The sequence below is a fragment of the Pteropus alecto genome, unplaced genomic scaffold (genome assembly GCF_000325575.1).
Source record: "Pteropus alecto unplaced genomic scaffold, ASM32557v1 scaffold56, whole genome shotgun sequence".
NCBI lineage: Eukaryota > Metazoa > Chordata > Mammalia > Chiroptera > Pteropodidae > Pteropus > Pteropus alecto.
Window position 1 is genome coordinate 1241972 of NW_006438871.1, and position 14134 is coordinate 1256105.

Below are 14134 nucleotides of genomic sequence, written 5' to 3' on the forward strand. Positions count from 1 at the left end.
GGGCTGGACCCCTGCTGGGGGAGGCAGAGGCCCAGGTCTGGGAGGTGAGCTGGGGACGGGACCACGTTGCTCCCGCCGAGTGGTAGAGGCCAGGGCCCAGCAGCCACGGCACAGCTGCAGCCACCATCCCTTGAGCACCCCCGCACTCCGGTCGTCACCAACACCGAGTGACACCCTCGGAGCTACGTCAGGCCCTGGGGTTGCAGCCTGCCTCACCAAGGGCACACAATCTCCCCCGGGACAACCTTGGGGATGCACCCCACGCCCAGGGGTCACCAGGCACTGGGCCAGCAAGGTTCCGTCCCCTCCGGGAGCAACGCCCAGAGAACATTCCAGAAGTGCAGGCAGTAGGCCATCAGGAAACCTGCGCAGGGGAGGGTGTGCCCAAAGGCCTGGGCAGCAGCTGGACGGTCCAGTGCGGGGGACGGTCAGAGGCGACAGGGGCTCTGAGAAGCTGGGCAGGACTGCTTTGGGCCCAGGGCCCCTGGGCAGGTGAGAGCAGGTAGGTGGAGAAGGACCTGCAGGGCTGTCTGCGGGGGCAGGGCCTGGGGCCTGGGGCCTGGGGCCCTCGCAGGCAGGCGGAGGCAGCAGGCCAGCCATCAGCCCGCCCGCGTCTGGAAAGGGGAGGGGCGGGGTGCCTATGACTGGATGGCACTGCTTGCCTGGTGACGCAGGGACAGGGGTGGGGACAATCTCCAGGGCACCGTGAGCTTTCTGCTCACAGGGAACCCAGCAATTTTCTTCCCACTCCATTTCCAAAAAAGTTACACTATTTAAAATGTCACTGGCTGCAGTCAGGTGCCCTTCCCGAGCACACTGCAGACCAGCCTGGGGCCGGCGGGCCTCCGAGGGGGCGGTGCCCACGGGCGCCAGCGCTGACCACCACCTGCTCGGACCAGCACTGGGCAACTCTAAGGACAGAGGGCCTGGGCTCGAACCCAGAGATGAATTCTGCCTAATTACACGCGCGCCGAAGCACCGAGAGAGAAGGGTACAGATGTTTGCAATTTGCTTTAAAATGCGTCAAAAACGTTGAAGAAGACGGACGGCTGGGAGCGGGAGGGTAGATTTGTCACGAAGCACCACAGGGGAGCACACGTGACAGGGTCGGGTCGGACGGTGGGCAGATGGGCGTTTGTGGGAAACTTTGGGCTTCGCTGTACTTTGAGAATGTTCATGAAGCACGGGGGGAAACCCAGGGGGCTCCCCGACCCCACCCAGGGCATGGCACTGTGCCCAAGTGCGGGGCCCAGCTGTGTGCTCCCTGCGGGGGGCGCCGTCCAGCCTGGGGCCCAGCGGCCTGACGGACAAGCGTCCGCCTGGCCGCGCCACATGCCTCTGGCCCTCTGGACTGCACGCCTCGGGAGCTACAGGGACACGTGGCCTTGACAGTCTCAAATGGGGACCACAACATAAATGGGGACCAGCACATGCGTCACGCGAGGGTGCTGGTGCTGTTCACGTGCCAGCGGTAGCAGTGACCCTGCTCGCTCGGCACATGCCTGCTGGGGAGGGGTGTCAGCTCTGCGTCCAGGCGAGCACACCGAGACCAGGGCCACAGCTGGGGAGGGACCGCCACCACCACAGCCACTGCCTGCCTGCCAAGAGGCCATCACGGTCTGTGGGGACAAGTAACACGGTGCCCTGCCTACTGGGGTTCCAAAGCCCTGTCCCTGGTTCTGGGAGGCCCAGGCCAGTGAAGGCTGCAGGAGGAGGGGAGGGTGTGGGGGTGCCGGCAGTCCCCTCCAGGCCACTGGCCCAGAGCCACCACCTGAGAAGCACGGAGGCCCCGCCTCCAAACCTAGAGCTCGCTTTGCTCAAGTCACCTCGCCCGAGAACGTGGTGGCATGCTCCAACCCCACTCTGCCTTTAAGAAGGGTGCGCCTGAGTTAGCTGTTCGTGTGCTAGCTGACTGTGGACCTCAATTTCCCCATCTCTAAATGGGGGCCCCCAGGCTCCCCGTCTTCCTGACGGCCAGGCAGGAGGCCCCACTTCCTCGAGCCACAACCAAAATGCACAGAGCTCGTCCCAGACGAGTGTGGCAGCAGCCAGGACAGGACGGGTGGCACCACGGGGGGGGGGGACCGCCCCCAGGCCCCGAGCGCACAGTGGGGCTGGGCAGCGGCTCTGGGCAGTGGCTGCGGCTCTGCTTCCTCCCCAGTTCCGAAGGCTCTAACCAGTGAGGGGCGCCCGCTCCGGCACACGTCCCCAATTACGCTCAACTGCAGCTGACTTTAATCAGCCTCCTCGAAGCACCGCCGACGTGAAGATGCCTCTCCAGAGGGAGCGGTGTTTGCATAAAGAGCCTGAAGCCGCACGCTGACAAACACAGCCAGGCTGTGCTGGGGGCTAATGCGCCCCTGCCACCCCACAGGGGCCTGCGGCTGGGCCACCCAGAAGGCGACCCACCTGGAGGGCATCCCGTGCCCTCCTGCTGCTTCCGAGGGGCAGAGGTGAAGGAGGTGTGGTCTTCACCCTTCTGTTCCCCTGTAACGCCCACAGGGCTCAGATGGCAAAACCCCGACCTGCCTGAGAACTCCTGGCCAACGAGCAGGGACGGTTCCAGCCGAGGTCTCTGCCTCACATGCTCGGCCCTCCAGAGCACGTGGTTTCCACGAGCCCAGGTTTGCCTGAGAACTCCTGGCCAACGAGCAGGCCCGGGTTCCAGCCGAGGTCTCTGCCTCACATGCTGGGCCCTCCAGAGCACGTGGTTTCCACGAGCCCAGGTCACCTGCAGACCCATTGTGACGTTGCCTGGACCAGCTCCTTGGGCCAGACAGTTCTTCCTTGTCCATCTGCCATGGCCAAACAGGGCGGATGTCTCCTTGAGTCCTGGCCTCTGTCCCTGCCTTCCTGCGGGGTGCGGGCACTGGTGGGCACCCCCGTTCCTGGTAGAGCCCACAGCTTCCTGCACCCTCAGGGGGCCTGTGCAGACAGGCCTGCCTCGCATGCTGGTGAGCGGACGGGAGGGGCAGAACTCTGCCTGCCCCGCATCGGGGTCACGTGGCAGCTGTCGCTCTGACGGGGTGACCAGGGGTGACCAGCACCACCTGCAACAGTCAGCTCAGCCTCTAGGCGTGACGCTCTGTGTGTCCTGAGCATCACCCGACGGCCAGTCAGGGGCAGGTGTCCTGGGAAGGTGTGGGCAGTGCCGGGGGTGGAGGTGGCGAGCAGAGCAGTGGTCCCCGGAGCTGAGGCTGCAACTGGAAGCAGCCGCTGGCTGTGAGGGACACAGCCCCGAGGCTGTCGGGAAGCGGGCGTGGGGCAAGGTGGGGCGCGGCGGGCACGGGCTCACGGGCGGGCGACAGCACTGGGCTCAAGGCTGGCCAGATCCCTGTGTGGGGCGCCTCGGCCGCATGTAAGGAATCTGGGTGGCAGTCTCCTTAGGGAGGTGGGGTGCCGGGGTGCCAGGAGCAGCCTCAGAGGAGACGCAGTGAGTGAGTGTGGGCCCTGGAGCTCGGCGATGTGTCCCACAGAGGCTCACCACTTGGCCACTGAGGACGAGCGAGGATCGGGGACTGGGCCACTGAGGACGAGCGAGGGTCGGGGACTGGGGCCGCCCCGCCCTCACACCGACCTTCCTGCAGCGAGCCCCAGAGGGCCTTCTCAGACCCCAGTTGAGGCCGGAAACGGAGAAGGGGCTTGGCCTGGGACAGGGGGTCAGGATCTGCCCGGTGCACTGCCTCAGGGTCTGGGGGACGGTAGAGCTGCCAGGACGAGCACTTGGTCCCAGCTCTAAGCAGGTGGAGGGGACCGGAACAGCTGTGAGTGCCGGGTGCTCGGGCCGCCTGGGGTGCCACCCCTCCCCCGGCCTGGCTCTTGGGCACCCACCTGTGGAAGCGGGGGCGGCGGCTGGGGGTCACCACGGAGCCCCGCCCACCCCGCTCCTCTGGACTCGGCGGCCATCCCCGCCCTGGGGCCGCGGCGCACACCCTTGAGCTCAGCAGCCTCAGCTCCCTGGGCTGTCGGGGCCCAGGCCCCGCACGCTGTGCTGGTGGTGGCACCTGCACAGACACGTGCAGCTGCATGTGAACTCGGTGCTCACGTGCCGTCGGCCAGTCCCCGACTCCGCTTCCAGAGCCTCAGGGGGGCTTGGGCGCTGGGCCACACCAGGGCAACCTGTGCCCTCTGTGTGCTGACACAGGTGCCACCGGCCCCCTTGGCCAGGTGCAGCTCCAGGATGTGGAGCAAGGCCCCGCCCACTGGGGCCTGGGGAAGGTCTGAGGAGGGACAAGTCGGCACCGCTAGCCGCTTGTGGAGCGTGGACAGGACGAGGCCCGGCCCGCCCTCATTTCCTCCAACGGGACGCTTGAGACGGGGCACCCAACCGACCCCTGGCTCCCCAGGGCCGGTACTGGAGGCGAGTGGCCGTCAGCTCAGGGCTCAGCCGCACCTCTCACCGCACGTGACCCTCGACGAGCTCACCAAGAGCCACGCAGGCTCCTCCTGCAAGGCCCCCAAGCCCAGGTGCAAGGGAGAAAGAGCGACGTCAGCTGGACCCACGCCGCCCGGCCACTGGGAGGCTGGGAAGCTGTCAGCGCCACCCCAGGCTGTGTTCGGTCAAAGAGCCGGAAAGACATCAGCAGCCCTTGTGACACGCACCGCGGGCGGGCGGGCGGGCAGCGGGGATCCACCTGCCGACAGCCCAGCTTTCCCGTCTGAGGGCTGTGGCCCAATTAAATGCTAAGAGATGACAGGTCCTGGAGCGGAGCACAGTCCAGCCGCGACTCACCGCACCTCGCTTTGTCAAAGTTGTCACTTCTACCATCTCCGGGAATTGGTAATAAAAACGAGATTTGATTTACCTCTAATAGGTGTCAAGATAAAATCAATGGCCTGTCCAAAGTCTGGGCGACCGCAAAGCTGTGGGTTTTCTGCCACGGACTAATTTGGACAGGGGGATAAAATTGAAAAACAAAGTAAAATTGAGGCAGTGTAAACAGCAGCCCCACTTCACGGATGCAGGGAGAGGGGACGAACGTGGACACGGACCCCAGGCATGCTGAGAAGGGCCCCCGTGGGGCGTCTGCACCCGCAGGAGCACGCCTGCCAGCCGCGGCGTTGCAGAGACACGGCCTGCGGGCTCCGGGGCTGTGGCAGACAAGGGCACAGCAGTGGGACAGAGGGGACGGCGGGCAGGCTCAGCGCAGCCCGAGGGCTCGGGGAGCGTGTGCGGGAGGAGGCCCCGTTCAGTCTGTGGGGGCGAGGGCAGCAGAGATGGGGGGTGGGGCCGGTGTCTGCCCCCAGCACTCACCACCAGGCTGAGCTGCTGCAGCTGCGTCTCCAGCTGCTGCTTATCTTCCTCCAGGCGACACCGCTCCCCCTCCAGCTCCTCAATCTTCAGCCTGCAAGGAGAGCAAGGCTGTGACAGGGCCCCCCGCGGCCCTGGCTGGGGAAGCCCCGCCCTGGGGTCAAGGAAGGGGAGGGTCACAGGCACCGTTCTGCTCCCACGTGCACACGCGTGGAGCCACGACGTGCGGAGTGACACTGAGAAAAGGCTGTGAAACCCCGGGCACGGGACAGCAGGGTGCAGCCGAGGGCGCCCGCGGGGTGGGGGTGGGGGTGGGGGTGTCCTCGCCGACGACGGCGGGGAGCAGGCACACAGGAAGACCACTCAGGGTGCAGCCGCGCGTGGCAGAGGACGCTGAGGCCTGAGAGAACGGCCCGAGGAAAGTCCCCCGAACGATGAGGGGACGGGGAGAGGCCTCGCTGTGGCTGTGGGCACGGCTGACCACGGGAGGAAGGCCAGGACCGGGGCAGGCGCGGGCTCTGCTCAAGTCCCCGCTGCGGGCCCAGCGGCAGTGCACGGCAAGGAAGCGCCTACCCAGGGTCACAGGGGCGGGGCCAGCAGCAAGGCTCTGACACGGCCCGGAGAGCAAACAGCCAGGGCCACTGGAGGTCTGGCTAGAAAAGCGGCACGTGGCCCAGCATGCCACGTGTCCAGCCTGGTCGCCCTCTGGCCCCAGAGATATGTCCTGCCCTGCTGGGCGCCCGGGGAGGCACCAGTGACCGAGCAGCACACAGCGACGGCCAGTGCACCGGGCCCGTAAGGCGCCAGCGGTGAGGAAACGTTGGTTTTCCGGCGCGTGTGTGTGTGTTTGGGGGGGCGGGGGGCCCTGCTCTGTTTCTGCAGTTTTCCTACAAACCAAACAATCCCGGAACGAACAGCTGGCAGGAGAAAACGGAAGTCGGGAAGGGAGGAAACCGGCCGGAGCGGTTGTGTGAACACGGGACAGTCGCCTGCAGAGCAGATGGTCTGAGAACTGCCGCGACGAAAGGGGACGCAGCGCCCCAGGGCAGAAGCTCCGTGCGCCAAGAAGACGCACTGACCCCATCTGTGCGCGTCCCGAAGCAGAGCTTCGAAACACGCGAAGCGCAGAGTGACAGAACCGGAAGGAGAAAGAGACAAACCCACAAGTGTAGCTGGAGACTCCGGACGCTTTCCCGGTGACAAGGAGAAGCGGCAGACGGCAGCCCAGCGAGGGCACAGGGGCCGCAACCCCGCCCCACACCGGGGTGCAGGCCGACTTTTCAGGGCCCACCGCCAGCCACCCCGGACTGCCTCGCAGGCAAAGGGGGCCTGTCTCTCAGACGGATCACAGGCCCTGGAGGTCAACAGCCTGTAACAAGCTTAAAAACTGAAATTTTACAAAGTGCATTTACAGACCGTAACGGAATTAAAATAGGCATCAGTAACAGAGGAAAATCTCCAAGCGTTTGGAGATGTAACAAGGCACATCAAGATAATACCTTATTTAAAGAAGACCTATGAAATTAGAAAGTCTTTTTAAATGGACAAAAATGAGACTACGACATGTCAAAATCTGTGGGCTGCAGGTGAAGTCGTGCTTAGAGAAAATGTTGTAGTCTTAAACACCTCTTAGAAAAAAGAAAGACCTCAAATCAATAACCTAAGCTTCCACCTTAAGAAACTAGAAAAAAAGGGAAAAATATACCCAAAGCAAGCAGAAAGAAGGATAAAACAAAAGCAGAAATCGATGAAAATGAAAACAGAAAAACAAGGAGAAAACAGAAGAAACCAAACACTGGTTTTCTGAAGAGACCAATTAAATTGTAAACCTCCGGCAAGACAGGCAAAGCAAAGACGCCGCCGACGCCAAGCGTCAGCACCAGAAACGAGAGGCTTCCACCGCGGAGCCGGCCCCAGGACAAACGCGCCAACGACGCCACGTCCGTCAGCCCGACACCGATACGCGACGCGGCAGCTCCGCAAAGCCCGCAGGCTGCCCAGACCCACCGAGGCAACACCTCGGGATTGATGACGAAGGTAGACTGTTAGGTAAAACCTCTCACAACAGAAATGCCCGGGCCTAGATGGTTTTATTGGGTGCAAACATTTAAAGAAATACTGCCATTTCTACACAATCTCTCCCAGAAAAGGGAAGAGACAGGAGCACTCCCAACTCGTGTCATGAGGCCACATCATGCTGACGCAAAAGCGGATGAGGACAGCACGACAGAAAACTCAGACCAACGTCCCTCGTGAAGAGACACGAAATCATCGACAAGACGTTAGCATGTCGGAGCCAGTAACATATAAAAAGAACAATACGTGACAACCAAGGAGGGTTTATCTCAGGATGTCAGACTAGTTCGGTACTGAAATATAAATCAACGTCATCCACCATGCTGGAAATCTAAAGACGAAAAACCACGTGCTCCTATCAGTCAATTAAAAAAAAAAGAGAAAGGATTTGACAAAATTCAGCATCCGTTCATGAAAAATCACAAGTAGAAGAAAAATCAAGCCTAGAAGAGCACATCCCGAAAGGACCCCGACGACAAACCGGCCGCAGACGAACTTCTCAGAGACGACGGAGCGCCCCCTGGAGCCAGAGCCGGAGCAGCGCAGAGGTGCCGGCCGTCACCCTACTTCGCCGCCCTGCAGGTCCCCACCACACGAAACCCCAGGAATCGAGACCAACGGCACGTCACTCGGAGAACAAGACTGAAGACGGACAAGTTTCCAGACACCAGAGTGTCTGTGCGGGGAATGCCAAGGAATCGACCAAAAACAGAGATGAAAAATCCCAAACAGAACTAAGGAAATTTAGGACGACTGCAAAATAAAGATGAACAACTAAAAAATCAATCACGTATACAACAACGATGCATAACAATAAACCAAAATAAAACAAAATTCATAAGTAACATGGAAAGACACACACAGGCACAGATCTGAGAAAGTGGGCAGAACCTGCGCGCTGAAAGTACGGACTGCGGACGAGAGAAACAGACCTGACGAGGGGCGGGGACGACTGCGTCCGCGGGACGGAGGGGACGACCACGTCCGCGGGACGGAGGGCCCGCACGTCCAGACGGGCAGTGCTTCCCGAGCCGACGTGAAGATGGGACACAGCACCGATCCAAATCCCAGCAGGACTCTTCCTGTAGCTACACACTGATTCTGATGTTTATGCGGAAAATCAAAAGAACCAGAACAGTTAAAACGACTTTGAAAAACACGAATAAAATTGGAGGAGTCGCGCTACCGGCTTCCGAAGCTTACGGCCAGGCTGCGGAGCGGGGACGAGCCCCCACGCAGCAGGACGGGGCCTCCGGGGGACGGGGACGGGGAGCAGGCCCGACCGACAGCGCGACGAGGGACAGCGTCTCCCACGCACCGCCAGAGCGGCTGCACGCCTTTCGGCAAAAAAACAAGGTAAAACAAACCTTGACCTAAACCTCACAGCTTACACATATTTCACCGGAACCTGGATCAGACACTCAAATGCAAAACACGAAAACATAAAAGTTTCAGGAAAAAAAACACAGGAAAAAATCTTTGACTCTTTAGGGCTAGGCGAGTTCTCAGATCCAACATCCAAAAGAAGAAGTTCCACAGAAGGAAACATTGATAAATCAGACTTAATCAAAATTAAAAACCTTTGCTGTGTTGAAGATATTGGTGAGAATTTAAAAAGTGCAGACTACGAGAAAATATTTGCAAATCACACCTGACAAACATATATCCAAAGTACATAAAGAACATGCAGAATTCAAAAGTAAAAAAAAAAACAAAAAAACACAAACCAAAAAAACCTGGGTAAAACATCTGCACAGCCGCTCCACCAAAGACTCGGTGGACAGTGCCGAGCAGCGAGCAGGTGCGGCCACCAGCAGCTGCGGGGAGCTCGGGGGCGGTGCGGGGGCCGCATGGACCAGCGCACCGGGCACATCGGGACTCGGAGGACCCGGCCCTCAGGCACCTCTCATGGGGACGCTGCCAGCCACCACGTAGGGTTGAACGCGCTCGATGCGGCACCCAGTGACCACCGCGGGCACCGCCCTAGAGCACGAGCCCCGATGCCCGCAGTCCCCACACAGACGCTGACAGCAGCGCCACCCGCCACGCCAACCGGACACGCCACAGCGCCCCCCGAAGGAGCAGGGCTGCTGCGAGCACACAGGTGACGCTCGCTGCGGGCGCTGCCCAGCAGGCCCCTCCCCCCGGCGCGTCCTCTCCCCCTGGGGCGCCACCATCACGTCAGGTGTCACCGTCCGATGCAGCTCCAGTTTTCGGCCAGTGAGTCGATTCAGGGAGAGTGTGAGGCTGGCCTCCTACACTCGCTGTGTCACCCCTTCCATGCCTGTCCCTTTGGGACGCCCGAGCCTCCCCCTGCGCACACGGCCCTTCCATCTGGAAGGCGTCCCCAGCGCGCTCAGGGTAGGGTGCTCGTGGCACGTGCTTAGTTCGGCTTCCTTGGTCTGGGGCGGAGCAGCCTCCCCTCCCCTCGTCCCGACGGGATTTGTGCCGCCTGACAGCTCCCTTCTCTCGGAACTCGAAACACGCCGTGCGCTCCCTGCCGGCTCCCGCGGCTCCAGATGAGAAATTCGCGTCACTCAAACTGATGTTCTCTGGAGATAAAACAGCGTTTCTCTCCAGCACCTTCGAAATTTTTTCTGTCTGCAGTTTCCAGGGGGATGTGTAGTGCCACGCGCCGCAGACGTCTGGGGCTCCCTCGGGGTGGCCTGCTTGGGTCCCTACGCCCCAGGCTCTTGCCAGGCGCACCTGGGGAGCGCTCAGCCGTTACGTCTTCCCAGGTCTCCCAGCCCCAATCCTCCCCTCCAGGGACCGCAATGGAAAGGACACTGTGCCTTCTGCTCCCGCTGTTCCGACAACCTGTGTCCAGGTCACAGCCCTGACTCTCGTCGCCGAGCTACGGCGGAGCCTGTGCACTGAGTCTCCGCTTTGGCTACTGCTCAAGCCTGTAAGTTCTGTTTGGTTCTTTGTTAAAAAAAGTGACTTGTTTCTTTGCTCAGGTCACCAAGTTTTCGCTTCTTCACTGAGGATTCGTGACCATTTGCTGAAGCCCACTTTACAGTCCTTGCCAGGCATCCAGCACCGGGTCACCGTGATGCTGCTGTCCAACAGCCGTCCCCTCGTCTCCAGTCCTGACTGTCTAGTTCTGGGCGTGGCAGTGATTTTTACCGTGTCCCAGACACGCTGAGCCTCCGCCTGTGAGACCTGCATCCTGTTTAACCTCCTGGCAGGTGGTCACCCTGCTCATGGGAGTCCTGCGCCCTGGGCCCTGCTGCCAGGGGGGCCCCTGAATACTGTGGGGTGCAAGCTGGGGTCCCCCGCTGGTCCCTTGGCACCAGGGACAGGGACACAAGGGCCACCTCGCTGCTGCAGGGGTGAGCGGGAGCTTTCTGCTGAGCCTCTGACCCTGGGCCACCAGCCCCTCCCGCCCACCGGCCCCGTTGCGCAGGGGTTCAGAGCAGGGCCGGCCCCCGTTCAGCCCCGAGGACGTGCGCCCAGTGCGGGCACTGTCTGCTCTGAAGGATGGGGGGACAGGGCGCCCCCACTGACCTGCCTGATGCCACGGGGCAGGGACTAAGTGCTGCTGCCTGGGGACAGGTTTCCCCTGGGGATTTGGCTGATGTGGGCCATTTCCATGGTGATGCTGAGTCCCCCAGTCCTGTCCCCTCAGCCCCAGAGGCCGACGGCATCCACACTATGCAGACAGGCGTCTCCCAAAGATGACCAGGACCCCAGTCCTGAGGGCCGTGTCCAGCCGTAGTGAGGCCACAGCACGAAGTCCACCCACGGCCCCTCCGAGGAGCTCTTGGCCCCCGCAGCACGGGGCTACCGTATGCTGAGTGTCCAGCACGGCGGCCCGCCATCTGAGCCAGGCGGACAGGAAACAGCGACCCAGAGGAACAGACTACGTGGAGAAGGGACCTCACACGGTCCCGTTACGACATCGGAGAGGTGGCGAGTGTCTGTGCTCACGAGACATCACCAGTGCGTTTTGCATAAAAGAACGTTCAGACCTCGACAAAACGAGAAAAAGTCCCTCAGGAAACTAAAATATGAGAACAAAAAGAAAATGAGGTTGATATTTGAAAAAACTTTACAAAAAAACAGAAAAAGCTGGAAAATGGGATAAACATCTTTTCAAAGTAGAGAACTAGTTCAGGAAGCCCAACATTCAAATGATAGTTTCAGAAAGAGAAAATGGGAGAAAAAACAATCGATGAATGATTCAGCAGAAACCCCAGGAACTGAAGGGTGAGGCAGCGGACTGGAAGGCCACCGACCGCCCGGCAAAGCCCCTGACAGCGGGCCCGCGCCGAAGCACGGCCCTGGGCACGGCGGCGAGCCCAGGGCACGGGGCAGGCCCCTCAGGCCTCAGAGGGGAGAGCAGGCGTGGGCAGGGCCCGGTCTGCGGAGTGTGGCGGCCCCTGTCCCCCACCGCAGAGTCAGTGCGGCTGAGACGCATGACTCAGCGGCCCAGCCCTGGCCCTGCCGTGACGAGCGGCCGGGCAGTGGGTGGGCAAAAGGGACTCTGGATGCCAGGGCATCGCTCACGGTGGTGTCTGCAGGCCATGCGGAGGTGGCCTGCTGACCACGGGCCTCCCTGACGGAGCAGCTGGTGGGGGGAGTGTGGGGTCGAGATGGCTCCTGAAGGCTGGTCCTGGTCTCCCCATCAGACCTGAGACCCTGGTGGGGGCCGCGGCTCGGGACTAGGGCCGCCGGACGACACCCTTGGCCCGCGAGCAGCACAGCGTGTGCTGCCTCATCCTGGCTACCTCTCAAATGGGAGCACTTAGGCTGGGGCGTCCGGGTCACCCCTCTGCGCGGCGGGGTCTTCGGCCCGCTGGGGCCTGCCCTGAACCCCCCAAACCAGTGGGGCTGCCTCCCATAGCCCATGCGCCACCCTCGACACACAACACGTACGCTCTAGCTCAAGAGCATTGGCTCGCAGTGACTGTCACCACCGGGTGACAAAGAGAACCCAAGGTACGATGACACGGCTCCTGAACATTTACTTGCAGGGTGCTGGGGTGGAGGACCCCAAACGTGCACAAGGAGGGGCACGCAGTGACCAGGTTTCCTGAAGGGGGTGCCGGGAGCACCAGGGCAGCTGCCGGCTCTGTAGACACGACACACATGAGCAAGCACTGGGTGCAGGGCCGAACTGCTGCCCAGGCCACCGTGCTGTCCCCAAGGAGCTTGACGGCCCCGTGGGCCTTGTTTTCCACCCACTCAGCTGGTCCAGACAGAATCCACCCAAAAAGGCCCAGGGCTTCTGTCGTGTGCTCGGGGCCCTTCCCAGAACCCTCCTGACAGGTACGTCACCCCGATACCCTGTCCTTGCCCTCCACTGGGCTGAGGGGAACCCCAGGTGGGGCAGCGGCTGGCAGGGCAGGAAGGGAGCAGGCTGGTGCAGGTGAGACCCAGCTCCCGCCCCACGACAGCTTCTCCTGACAAAGCGTTTACACAAACACTGGCCTGAGATCTCGACGCAAAGCCTTTGCTTCAGACCTTCCCAGAGAAAACGACTGTGCCCAGCGTGCGCCAGCCGCAGAAACGGGCACAGGCCTGGCCACACGCGCACCGGCACAGTCGAGACTGGGCGGCGGGGGCTCTGGGGGCCCAGGGACAGTGGACCCGGGGCGTCTGCAGGCCACAGCGGAAGGGTGCCAGCCACAGCTGCCACCTGGGACGCTGAAGGCTCAGGTGGAGCCTCATCACCGTTCTCCGTCCACCACTGACAACCGCAGCTCCAGCGACAAAAGACAAAAGTCCAAGCATCCAAGAGGACACTCAAAGCCCTGGGGGGTCTGGGTGCCGACCACGGCAGCCCCGTCCCCCGTACTGCACGCTGCTCCGTGGAAGCGAGTCTGCAGGCCCGGCCCTGGCCTGGCCTTCGGGCCCCGCTCTGCTCTGCCACGAACGCTGCCTCCTCCCGATCCCTCCAGCCCACCTCTGACGGCAGGGCGGTCTTCGTCACCGGACGGGGCTGCTCCCGGAAGCCGGGTGCAGGAGGGGTATTTCGCCCATCTCTGCATGGGGACGGCCACCTGCTGCTTGAAAGGGACGTTCCCACGGCAAACGCTCACGGCACGAGGCGTGAGACGCGGCCCGCCCTCACCAAGGCTCCGCTCCGTCTGTCTCTGTGACCCGGGCAGCCAGGGACTGCAAAGCTCCCCGTGCGACCCTGTCACTCCTGCACTTTGACACTGGGACGGCTTCCCGCTGCTCTTGCGGACAAGGCCACAGCCCTTGCCCGCTCTCAGCCGCCTGCCCACGAGCACCCTGCTGCACCAATCCTGCGGGCCCAGAGCCTTTCCTCCCACAACAGGCACTCGCAGGCCCCTGCCCACCCTCCGCCTGCGAGAGCAGGTCCCATGGACGCCCGTGCCAGCGGCACGTCTGCCACGGCCTGTCCTCGCACGGGCACGGCTGGGGACACACCCTCTAGGCCCCCTCAGGACCATCTCACCCCCACGTGCAGCCGAGGACGCACGCGGCGTACGCGTGGCCTCCGGATGTGAACGACTGATGTGAACGACTGCACGCTTGAGGAGCACGCGAGCGACGTCGGCCCCCGGCGGGTCTCCGAGGACGCCCTGGCCCAGGCCCACGCTCGAAAAATGCCTGGGAACCGGTGGTGAGCGCCGAGTCCAGGTGTAACCCCACCCACGGGGCAGCCACCCTGGGCCTGGACACACACAGACGACCGCAAAGGGGGCTGCCCACGTCCGTGACAAGAAGAGCCTCAGGAGAGGGTGTGACACAGCTAGGGCCATTCAGCCACGTGGCGAGCCAGGATGCCCGAGGTGGGCTGGGCCCAGGCTGCGGCCACCCATCCCGGACCCCACG

General features: G+C 62.3%; 1 protein-coding gene across 5 annotated transcripts in view; it reads right to left on the reverse strand.

Annotated features, from left to right (window-relative positions):
- MAD1L1 (mitotic arrest deficient 1 like 1) overlaps positions 1–14134 on the reverse strand; it is a 240204-nt gene that overhangs the window by 47238 nt on the left and 178832 nt on the right. For 3 of the 5 annotated variants that reach the window (XM_015592494.2, XM_015592496.2, XM_015592495.2), the window contains exon 15: positions 5255–5345. In XM_015592494.2, coding sequence (XP_015447980.1) covers positions 5255–5345 — 91 coding nt within the window. Of the gene's footprint in view, positions 1–4805; positions 4885–5254; positions 5346–14134 lie in introns of those variants that run through there. The other 2 variants (XM_025049564.1, XM_025049565.1) reach the window with 2 other exon arrangements.